This window comes from Bos mutus, chromosome X (genome assembly GCF_027580195.1).
Source record: "Bos mutus isolate GX-2022 chromosome X, NWIPB_WYAK_1.1, whole genome shotgun sequence".
Taxonomy (NCBI): Eukaryota; Metazoa; Chordata; class Mammalia; order Artiodactyla; family Bovidae; genus Bos; species Bos mutus.
This window is the reverse complement of record NC_091646.1, coordinates 120319901-120332161: the sequence shown is the minus strand read 5'-3', so window position 1 is coordinate 120332161 and position 12261 is coordinate 120319901. Positions and strand designations below refer to the sequence as shown.

The following is a 12261-nucleotide window of genomic DNA, read 5'->3' as shown; positions in this document are numbered from 1 at the left end:
GCATAGGTGTCAACTATTTGTCATTCTTCATCCCAGAAATACCTGATATTTTTTTTACCACTTTATTTCCATGTGGGATGCCAATCAGCAAGGTACAGAGCTTTGAAAACCTATGCAAAATGCTTAAAATGTTAATGATTATGAAACCCATGGTTAACACCCAGGAATGGCCAGGGAGGGTCCTAAGAAACCAAGGTGCTTAAAGAGAAATATTTGGAACCACTCAGCATATTTTAATAATTTGTACATGTTTCATAAAAATGCTCCAAGAAGAAGAGAGGCAAAATGACTTTAAGATTCACCATGGAAATCCCCTAATTCCATTATATATATATATACCAAGATGTCTTGACTTGGATCATGCTTGTTTTGTTTTGTTTGATTAACTAACTTTCAACTGTAATGGAAGCAGATTAGCTTTTGTACTCCTTACTCCAAATAAGGATATACTCAGCTTTTAATTATTTAGGGGCTTTCTACTGTGGCTGCATGTTGGATAGCATATTGAGAGGAAATCTTTCATTGCCCTCTTGTCCTTATCTGTGAATATCCCTCTTCCTACCAGTATGTTCATGCTGCCAGGATGCATATAGCCCTGTGTGAAAAAAACAAACTTTTAAGAGAACTTCCCTTTTAGCAGAAGATCTTGTTCTTATTTCATGGAGAAAAGACATGCCATTCTACTAGGACTCTTGACCTTCCATCATCTCATCTATACATTCTTCTGCATTCCTGTCTATCATTTTATCTTTCTTGCCTCTCATAATCCTGTCTCATGTCTAAGGGGAATCCTTCCATATATTCTCCAGATCCCATCCCTTTTTGCCTTCTCAGGGACCATACATGTTGTTTTTTCTCTCCCATATTTTCAACCTTTTCCTCTTCACCAAATCCTTTCTACCATGTGTGTGTGTGTGTGTGTGTGTGTGTGTGTATTTTGCATTTTTAAAAGGACTTAATTTTTTAGAGTAGTTTTAAGTTTATAGCTTGGGGAGGAAATTTTTTTCCCCCTTTATCCTTCCAGGTTCTTGGCTGAGACCTCCCTATCATAAAAAGACAGACTAATAGGAGAAAAATATAAGTTTAATAACCTGTATATCTCCTGTACATGAAAGAGAGCCAGTGAAACTGAGTAACTCTCCAAAATGGCCCAAACCATCACCTTAAATACTATTTCCAGCTGAAGACTAAAGAAGATGTTTGGGAGTGGGGTGGGGGGTGGGGGACAGTTAAGGAAATTTATTGGGAAAAGCACAGTAAACAAAGGTATGGTTGTTATGCAGGCTTAATAACTTCGTGCCTTCTCCACTGATATGAGTTTCTAGAGATTTAGTCAACTTGCTCTTCCTGATTAAGGGAGCGTGTGTGGTGTGTGTTACTCTCTCAGTCGTGTCTGACTCTTTGCAACCCCATGGACTGCAGCCCACCAGGCTTCTCTGTCTGTGAGATTTTCCAGACAAGGATACTAGAGTGGGTTGTCATTTCCTTCTCAAGGGGGTCTTCCCAACCCACAGCTTTAGGTTATATAACTTTTCTCCTAGTGTGCAGGCAGTTACCCATAAGTACCCAAGCAAAATCCATGGAGTGGGAGGGAAGACAGAAACCACAGTGCTATTTTTTATAAATATGGCATCATGAACCCTGGGTTACAGTAGTCACCGTTTAGGTCTTGGTGCACCTGTGACACCCTGCTGCTGGCACTTTGTCTTGCTTGGTCCTGACATGGCTGGAAACCTAGTGGTGGTCATTGGCCAGAACAGGGAGCCTCTCTGGGTGTGCTCTGACCACCAGTGTTCAGGTGAGAGTTCACTCTTGGTGTTAAACATTCTGTGGGTTTGAATAAATGTATTTTGACCTGAGTCTATCATTCTAATACCATACAATATTTTCACTGCCCTAAAAATTCTCTGTGCTCTGCCTCTTTCTCTCTCCCTACACCTACCCTGCAACCACTGACCTTTTTTTTTTTTTTTTGCCTCCGTAGTTTTGCCTTTTCTGGAATGTGATATCATTGAAATCATACAATATGTAGCCTTTTCAGATTGGTTTCTTTCACTTAGCAATATGCATTTAAGGTTCACTTAGTAATATGTGAATACCTTGGGTGGTGTGTCAGTGTAAGTTCACCTTTGGTTTAGGAAAAAAGTGAGTGATGTTAATGGCAGAAACTGCATGTGAAGGGAGGCAGGAGTGTTTGGTAGCTGGTCAGACATGAGCAGGTCCCACCCCATCCTGAATGGTTCGTCTTTCCCTCCACCACCTGAACATATATTACTAAGGAGCTTCCCTGGTGGCTCAGAGGTTAAAGCGTCTGCCTGCAATGTGGGAGACCTGGGTTTGATCCCTGGATCAGGAAGATCCCCTGGAGAAGGAAATGGCAACCCACTCCAGTCTTGCCTGGAGAATCCCATGGATGGAGGAGCCTGGTGGGGTACAGTCCATGGGGTCACAAAGAGTCGGACATGACTGAGCAACTTCACTTTCACTTTCTAGTAATATGTACTTAGGCTTCCTCCATGCCTTCCCATGGGTTGATAGCTCATTTCTTTTTAGCAATGAAGAATGTTCCATATTCTAGATGTACCACAGTTTGTTTATCCAGTCACCTACTGAAGGACACCATGGTGTTGTTTAGTTGCTAGGTTGTGCCTGACTCTTGGCAACCCAATGAACTGCAGCACACCAGGCTTCCCTGTCCTTCACGATCTCCTGGAGTTTGCTCAAACTCATGTCTACTGAGTCAGTGATGCTATCTAACCATCTCATACTTAGCCAACCACTTCTCTGCTTTCCCTCAATCTTTCCCAGCATCCAGGTATTTTCCAATGAGTTGGCTCTTTGCATCAGGTGGCCAAAGTATTGGAGCTTTGGGCATCAGTCCTTCCAATGAATATTCAGGTTTGATTTCCTTCAGGTATGACTGGTTTAATCTTGCTGTCCAAAGGACTCTTAAGAGTCTTCTCCAGCACCACAGTTCAAAAGCATCAGTTCTTTAGTGCTCAGCCTTCTTTCTGGTCCAACTCTGACATCCATACATGATACTGGAAAAACCATAGCTTTGACTAGACAGACCTTTGTTGGCAAAGTGATGTCTCTGCTTTTTAACACACTGTCTAGGTTTTTCATAGCTTTTCTTCCAAGGAGCAAGTGTCTTTTAATTTCATGGCTGCATTCACGATCCACAGTGATTTTAGAGCCCAAGAAAATAAAGTCTGTCACTGTTTCCTTTTAACCCATTTATTTGCCATGAAGTGATGGGACTGGATGCCATGATCTTAGTTTTTTAATGTTGAGTTTTAAGCCAGCTTTTTCACTCTCCTCTTTCACCTTCATCAAGAGGCTCTTTCATTCCTCTTTGCTTCCTGCCGTAAGGGCGGTGTTATCTGCATATCTGAGATTGTTGATATTTCTCCCGGTAATCTTGAGTCCAGCTTGTGCTTTATGCAGTCCAGCATTTCGCATGATGTCCTCTACATATAAGTTAAATAAGCAGGGTGACAATATACAGCCTTGACGTACTCCTTTCCCAACTTGGAACCAGTCTGTTGTTCCATGTCTGGTTCTAACTGTTGCTTCTTGACCTACATATAGGTTTCTCAGGAGGTAGGTAAGGGAGTCTGGTATTCCCAACTCTTAAGAATTTTCCACAAAGTGTGATCCACACAGTCAAAGGCTTTAGTGTAGTCAATGAAACAGAAGTAGATATTTTTCTGGAATTCCCTTGCTTTTTGATGATTCAGTGGATGTTGGCAATTAGATCTCTGGTTTTTCTGCCTTTTCTAAACCCAGCTTGTACATCTGGAAGTTCTTGATTCACTTACTGTTGAAGCCTAGATTGAAGAATTTTGAGTGTTACCTTGCTAGCATGTGAAATGAGCGCAATTGTGTGGTAGTTTGAGCATTCTTTGGCATTGCCTTTCTTTGGGATTGGAATGAAAACTGACCTTTTTCAGTCCTGTGGCCACTGCTAAGTTTTTCAAATTTGCTGGCATATATAAAGTGCAGCACTTTCACAGCATCATCTTTTACGGTTTGAAATAACTCAGTTGGAATTCCATCACCTCCACTAGCTTTGTTCATAGCAATGCTTCCTAAGGCCCACTTGAGTTCACATTCCAGGATGTCTGGCTCTAGATAAGTAATCACACCATTGTGGTTATCTGGGTCATTAAGATCTTTTTTGTATATTTCTTCTGTGTATTCTTGCCACCTCTTCTTAATATCTTCTGCTTCTGTTAGGTCCATACCATTTCTGTCCTTTATTGAGGCCATCTTTGCATGAAATGTTCCCTTGGTATCTCTAATTTTCTTGAAGAGATCTCTAGTCTTTCCCATTCTATTATTTTCCTCCATTTCTTTGCACTGTTCACTTAAGAAGGCTTTCTTATCTCTCCTTGCTATTCTTTGGAACTCTGCATTCAGATGGGTATATCTTTCCTTTTCTCCTTTGCCTTTCACTTCTTTTCTCAGCTATTTGTAAGGCCTTCTCAGACAACCATTTTGCCTTTTTGCATTTCTTTTTCTTGGAGATGATTTTGATCACTACCTCTTGTACAATGTTATGAACCTCCATCCATAGTTCTTCAGGCACTCTATCAGATCTAATTCCTGGAATCTATTTGTCACTTCCACTGTATTATCATAAGGGATTAGGTCATGCATGAATGGCCTAGTGCTTTTCCCCTACTTTCTTCAGTTTAAGTCTGAATTTTGCAATAATCAGTTCATTATCTGAGCCAGAGTCAGCTCCCGGTCCTGGTTTTGCTGACTATAGAGAGTTTTTCCACCTTCAGATGCCAAGAATATAGTCAGTGTGATTTCAGTATTGACCATCTGGTGATGTTCATGTGTAGAGTCTTCTCTTGTGTTGTTGGAAGAGGGTGTTTGCTATGACCAGTGCGTTCTTTTGGCAAAACTCTATTAGCCTTTTTCCTGCTTGATTTTGTACTCCAAGGCCAAACTTGCCTGTTATTCCAGGTATCTCTTGACTTCCTACTTTTGCATTCCAGTCCCCTAAGAGAGAATAACAGTAGAAAATGAAACAAAGTTAGATAATGTGTATACCTGGGAATTGAAAGTCGCTCAGTGGTGTCCGGCTCTTTGCAACCCCATGGACTATACAGTTTATGGAATTCTCCAGGCCAGAATACTGGAGCGGGTAGCCTTTCTCTTCTTTGGGGGATCTTCCCAACCCAGGGATCGAACCCAGGTCTCCCGCATTGCAGGCAGATTCTTTACCGCTGAGCCACAAGGGAAGTAACATGGGAGAGACCTGGGAAAACTGAGCAACTTGCCAAAATGGCCATAGCCTTACCTTAAATCTTCAGGGACAGACAAGACGTTGGGACTGAGGATCGTCAGTTATGGGACAACACTGGGAAAAGTGCTGTAAAGGAGGGTGGTTGTGATGCATATTTAAGCCCATGACTTCTCCATTGATAAGACCTTCTGGAGATTCAGTCATCCTCCTCTGCCAGGTACAGAGAGGGAGACACCCTTACAAATGGAGATTTCCCTTACAAATGAATAGATATTTCTTCAAAAGGGCAACTGCTATTTCGTTTTCAGATCCCCTCTGTCTTCTGTTCCTCCAAAAATAACCAGCTTAAAACAATTGCTATGGGAAAGAGGCATATTTTATGGGGCAAGTTTTGCTCCCCTGCAGTGATGTCATAAAGACTTAGGGGTGCTGGTGACTGCAGAGGCAAAAGATCTAGTCCCTGAAGATTTCCTTGTTTCAGCATCCTCCTTCTGTGGGTTTTCGGTTTGAAATGGCCACTGCTGCATATCTCTTGGTTTTCTTCTACCTTTCTGACGTTTTCCTCTGATTTATGAGGAACATTTCCTCTGATTTAGGAGTTCCTGGCCTCAATACTGTCTTTACCTCTGAGGTCAGGCTCTGACCCTTCCTAGCTGGAAGAGCTGGGTGGAAGAGATCATGGGCTCTTTTGACTCCTAACTTCCTCATCTGTAGCCTAAGTGGCTTCTTCTACACCAGTGAGTCTTCATCCTGGTTACACATTAGAATCACCCGTGGGCGGGGGGGGAATGTTGAACCTCCCAGTGCTCAGGTCTCACCCTGCAGCAATGACATCAGCATTCTTTAAACCCCTCCCAGCCCACCTTCCCTTCTCAAGATCCCAGTGAGAACGAGTGACTTAATGATTTTAAAGGACCTTTGCTCTTCTGTCATTTCATGTCTTCATCGTGTCCCAATCTCAAGTTGAGATTTCTTTTCTTTTAATGTTTTTACTAAGTTGGGAAGAAATAGCTGTGAAGTACCCCCCTCCATCTGCTGTTTGTTCTTATTTACATACGGTGGAACCCAGCCCACTGATTTCCAGCTCTCGTTCCCTTACAACTGTTATTGAACTGAAAACATAGCTGAAAACTTATTAAACAGAAAAAAATTATTTTGAGCTCCATGCTGACAATTCATTATAGAACCAAGGAAACATCTAAACTTCTTTATTTCTAGAATTAGTGCTAAAAATGGATTTACAACTCCATAGTCGCAAATGAAAATTTTCATTCTGGTGCCAAACCAAGTATTTTATTCTTTCTGGAGTATCCTATTAGGAAAACTGAAGCATCTTTGTAGGAAAGTGGAATTCTGGTTAATTTGTACCCGTAGACAGGCAGGGCCTCCCCAGACTGCTCCATGTGGGCCGCTGAAGTTAAATGTTAGCACCTCTCTCCCAGTCTTCTCTGTTGACCCACAAATGCTGGAGGAAAAGCCAGGGCAAACACATCATCAATGTGGGTGTGGTCGAACCCTTGGAACACTTTGAAACAAGTCTTTCAGAAGACAGCATTTCTGTAGCAGCCGCCTTTAGACCTACCATTTTCGACTTGAAATAACAGAAGACTTTTCAGAGCTGTCAGAGAGGAGAAGGGGAGTAGGAAGAGGACAGAGAACAGCCAAGCATTTGGTTTAACCCCTGGCACTAACGTGGAGAGAACTGGGGTCCTGACGTCTGATTTATGTTGAGAAGTATCCTTTAGTGTGCTGGCTCTCACACCTATTTCTCTGTTAACAGTATATCTTTCAATGGTTCACTCACTTTCTTCTGTGATACTGATCTGAAATACAGAGCCCATGCTTGTTTCCCCAAAATTCTTATTAACTTAGTGAAATTAGTTGCATCCTTGATAAGGGCGGACTCCTTTAGTAGCTACAGGTAAGTTATTAATCACAACCTATGGTGAATTCCTATTCCCATATAATCCTTTTATGACCAGGCCATCACATTGTTCTTAAGGGAAGAAATGGTTAGTTTTCTTCTAGCAGTTGGGAAAAAAGGCATTTCCCTGAAAGAAGAAATTCTGCCAGAGCATGTAGTGAATCTGAAGGGAGCTTCTTTCCCACTGTGTTTAGCATTGGACTGTTTATCGTGGCCCAGAAAACCTTGTCTGAGGCTTCTTGGTTTTGACCTGCTTCTTTGGGTATTTTCTTATAGATGGAGGAATTGATTGAGGGTGTTCGATGGGCCTTTATTGACATGCTGGAGAAAGAAAATGAGTGGATGGATGCAGGGACAAAAAGGAAAGCCAAAGAAAAGGTAAGGATTCCTTTGGATGAAAAAAAAATATGACTTTTGGTTTAATGGATTTTCATGCTCCCCATCGACTGTGTGGTGGATTTTTATATTGACTGAGCCATTGACTCCGAATGACCCCAGAGTCAGGTATCTGTTTTGGGATGAATATGGAGATTTTATTACCAGGAGGTAAGAGAAAATAAGATCTGACTTACTCAAACTGCATTTTCAAACACCTTGTAACTCAACCTTTCCTTCTCTCCTAATTGCCGGCTGTAAGAGCCACATGGCTTGCTGCCCAGCGAATTTTGCCATTAAACCATCATTGGCTATGGCAGAATGCAGAGCAGTGGGGAGCCAGGGGGAGCAGCTGGCAGAAGAGCCCTCAAGGCACAAAGAAGAAAAACCCATACTAGCTGTGTGTCCTTCTGCTCCATGCACCACGTGCGCTAGTGTCCTCAGGCAGATACTTTACTGTAACCAAGCAGAGCTACTTCCTGACCCATCACTTTGTGCAAATGATCCAAATAGTGTGCTTATAAATGGTAGCCCATTGTGTAGGAATACAAACATGTTTCCTAATAGAAGCAGACACTTGCTTGCCCTTGTAAAACTTTCTGGTACCATGCAGCAAGATAAAGGAATAAGTGAGAAAAGTAGCAGCAGCCTAGCTGTTTGAAAATAAAGAATGGGGCCCATCTTGAATTCTAAGTATTCTGATGGAGCTGGAGCTCACATGGGTAGGAAATGCCTGCAATATTCTTAACAGGTGCTGCTCTTCTGCTTGGAGACTGCACTTAGGAGCATTTCTTCTTTAGGTCCATGGACCATCTATAACTTTCCGGGCCCCTCTCTAGCAAGGTCTGACGCAGTGGATTGAGGGTGCAGTCTGAACATTTGTGATTGTAACCAGTCTCCTTGGTGATTCTCATCCTTTGGCAGGCCTCAGGAACACTGCTTAGAGTCATACTGAGTCATGCTGAGCAAAAAATTTTTCTGCGTTGTGGTCAAGGGACAAAGGGGAAAAGGGTTTTCAGAGCAGGGAGGAGACTCTGTATGATACCATAATGACAGTTACATATGAGTGTACATCTGTCCAAACCCATAGAATGTGCAGCCCTGAGAATCAACCATAATGTAAACTGTGAACTCTGGGTGATAATGATGTGACAATGCAGGTTCATCAATTGCAATGGATGTCCTACTCTGGTGGGGATATTGATAATGGGGGAGGTTGTGCGTATGTACTGGCTGGCCACTATGTTGGAACTCTGTACTTTCTGCTCAATTTTGCTATGACCCTAAAACTATTCCTTGGACTTCAAGGAGATCAAACTAGTCAATCCTAAAGGAAATCAGTCTTGAATATTCATTGGAAGGACTGATGCTGAAGCCAAAGCTCCAATACTTTGGCCACCTGATGCGAAGAACTGACTCCTTAGAAAAGACCCTGATGCTGGGAAAGATTGAAGGCAGCAGGAGAAGGGGATGGCAGAGGATGAGATGGTTGGATGGCATCACTGACTCGATGGATATGAGTTTGAGCAAGCTCCAGGAGTTGGTGATTGACAGGGAAGCCTGGCGTGCTGCAGTCCGTGGGGTTGCAAAGAGTCAGACACAACTGAGTGACTGAACTGAACTAAAACTACTCTACATAATAAAGTTTATTTAACAAAGTAAGAGGGTAACATTTTGGGAATGCTTAGCCTTGTTGAAATGAGAATGTGCCAAGGTTTAGCACAGATATTTTCTAGAGCTTTAATACTCCTAAGATGAATAAACATTGCCATAGATATTTTTGTCGATAGACATGAAAAGCCTGTTTCAGTGTTTATAGTGAAGAAAGAACTTGCTGGGGGAGGAGGGGGGCAGTGGTGTTGGAGGAAGATAGAGGGCGAGTTTGATTGTTTTTTCCCGTTTGAGAATCTGTCACATCTGTCTGAAGTCAGGTTGCTGCTAAGTCACTTCAGTCGTGTCTGACTCTGTGCGACCCCATAGACGGTAGCCCACCAGCCTCCCCCGTCCCTGGGATTCTCCAGGCAAGAACACTGGAGTGGGTGGAAGTCAGGTTAGGTACATGCTGATGAAGGCAGGAGGAGCACGCGGGCTGTGATGAGAAGCTCTCCAGATGGTTGATGAAACTTTTTGCACCAACATGTCGTTGTTTGAAGGCTTCACTTAGTTGCTGGGCTGGCTTATGATATCTGAAACAAAGCATGTCTTACACTGGGCAATTGAGAGCACAGCACAGTGGGAGCTCTTGATCCTAGCCTGAACCATTGTGAACTGAGAGTCACTGGTGTGGAGGGTGGGTTGGAGCGAGGTGTGTGGGTTATGAATGGCTAGATACCAAGGGAATGCTATGGGGACTGCAATCAGTTCTTTGAAAAGTATGGCTGGTGATTGCCTTATGGGTTGTCTCTGGGGTTGTGTAAGGGAGTGGTTGCCTTATACTTGGGCCCTCTGGGCAAGTAGTCATGGGTCCTTCTTGAAGGAGGATTATTCTCAGTCCTAATATTAGACACATTCTTGTTCACCCTTTGAGTTGCTCTCCAGTCTTATATTTTATTTCAAGGAGAACCCTCACCTTTTCTTCTGAAAGTACTCTTTGAACACTCTGCTGTCTTTGAGCTGAGTTCAGCCTGGCAGGAACTCACACTAGTTCCTCGACAGGTGCAAATATCAAAGATAGTTGTCCTGTTGGATGACACGAGGCTCCTGGAGCATATCTTGAATTTCAGAGCTCAGAGCAGTTCCTTTAATTAAAGGCAAGAAAGAAGGAACATTGTCTAAGAATTTCCAGCAGTTTTCCAAGGCAGGTCTGGCTCTGGACCCCAGAAGATGAGATTTTCTTTTCTAAATTAAGTGAACCTGCAGATCTGGCAGTGACCTCTGGGTGGAGCTCGTAGAACTCATAAAGACAACATTTAGGAAGCTGAAGGCTTTTATGCAGCTTTCTGCTTTGGGGTTGTTTTTGAAAAATTATTCTTTTTCTTGTCTTTTTGCTATGCTGTCCTCAATTTGATTGCCTTTTAATAGTCAACAAGAAAGAAGAGGCTCTACCTAATCATGCCTTGAATCTTAGATGGAAATCTCTGACTATCTTAGGGGCTTTGTCTTTCTGATACTGAGTAGCCCCTGCATTAAGACAGGATTTGCCTGCATCTGAAGTGGAGGTGAATAATTCGCCTGCTCTTCCTGGTATGACTTGGCACTGTTCTTTGGGCATGTGTTGTATGCAGTATATCACCCAGGCGGAAGATTTCTCATCAATAATAGTGCCCACACTGGGCCAGTGCTGAGTCACTTGGCAACCCATTGGGAAAGCTGGAAAAATGTTCTGATTTGTGATGGGGAGAAGCTTTTCTTTCCTTCACAATCAGGCTCTGGTCTGCAACTAATTACAGTGCCTCCCAAGGGATGTTGACCTTAGCATTCCCCAGTGACCTGCCTCCTGAGCAGGGAGGGTCCAGATGCCTAACACCTTGGCTTTTGTGCTGGTTACTCCAGTCTCAGAACAGAAGTGTGGGGCTGCGGCTTTGTGTGCTCTTTCCTAAGGGTGATCACTGTAAAAGAGAAACAAGGAGTGAGGTGTGCAGGTTATGTAAGGGAGTGTAACCTCTGCTTCTGTGAATGAAGGATGGGTTTGTTATCTCAGTCTCCCTGCCTTTCCACCCAGGAGATCACGAGTGGTTTTGTTTTGTGAAACCAACAGCATAGGTTTCAAAATGGAAATTTAGTCTGGTCAAATAAGTACCAATTTTTGTTTAGGATTCTATGTTCCCTGCAAGCATATGCTCTTATTATAAACAAGCAGCAAAGGACTGGAGGCCTGCTAATTTTTTCCAGCTGTCATAGCTATTGAATGAGTGTAAGATGAAACAAATTACTTCGGGGGCATCTTCTAGAAGATTTGCCTTTTCCAAAACAGAGTAGGAGAATCGCAAGGTCACCCCACTACATAATGTTCGTGAGGCCTGCAGGAAGGGATATAGTGCTGCCTTTGGCTGCTCTGGAGGCGGGAACCAGGCTTGTGCAGGTGAGCCCTGTGTTAGAGCAGGAGGAACTTGGCTGACCTCCAGCTGGATTCAGTTCTGCAGCCAAAAGCTGGATTCTTTGTAGATATTTGTTTGTGCTCTTTACCCCTGCAACTTTTGCTTACCAGATCACCACCCTTTGAGAAAAAGACCCTGAGGGAACTCCTAGGACTGCAGCATTCTCAGGAGGCTGTGAATGGCTTTAATTTTAGCCGTAGCAGATACAGCGGGTTTCTAGGAAGTCTGTCTCACGGTCCCATCAACATAAGCATGTGACTCTCAGGCACATGCTCTGGGCACGGTGGGAAGAGTTTTCCTACAGAGGGCCAAATAGAAGTTGAGCTCACGTCTTTGGCTTTGTCTCTGTTGGGGAGGGAAAATAACCTTTCCTTCCATCCTTCTAAGTTCTTAACTGGGGTCCATATAACAACAACAACAAAATAGATTAACACAAGAAAAACAAGCAAAAGTTCAGTAACATGTATATCTCATACACATGTGAGAGAAACTCAGAAAAATGAGTAACTCAGAGAAGTGGCTTAGAACTCTGGCTTGTGTGTCACCTAAAACGAAGAACAATACATTTGTAGAGAAATAGGAAGAAAAACATGTGAAGGACTGGGAAACGTGACATGCTGCAGTCCATGGGATTGTAAAGTGTTGGACATGACTGAGCAACAAGA

The 12261-nt window shown here is 43.0% G+C and overlaps 1 protein-coding gene across 1 annotated transcript in view; it reads left to right on the top strand.

Annotated features, from left to right (window-relative positions):
* Nucleotides 1-12261, top strand: part of PHEX (phosphate regulating endopeptidase X-linked) — a 207120-nt gene that overhangs the window by 90806 nt on the left and 104053 nt on the right. The window contains 1 exon segment of the mRNA XM_005897739.2: nt 7461-7562. Within this exon segment, the coding sequence (XP_005897801.1) occupies nt 7461-7562 (102 nt within the window).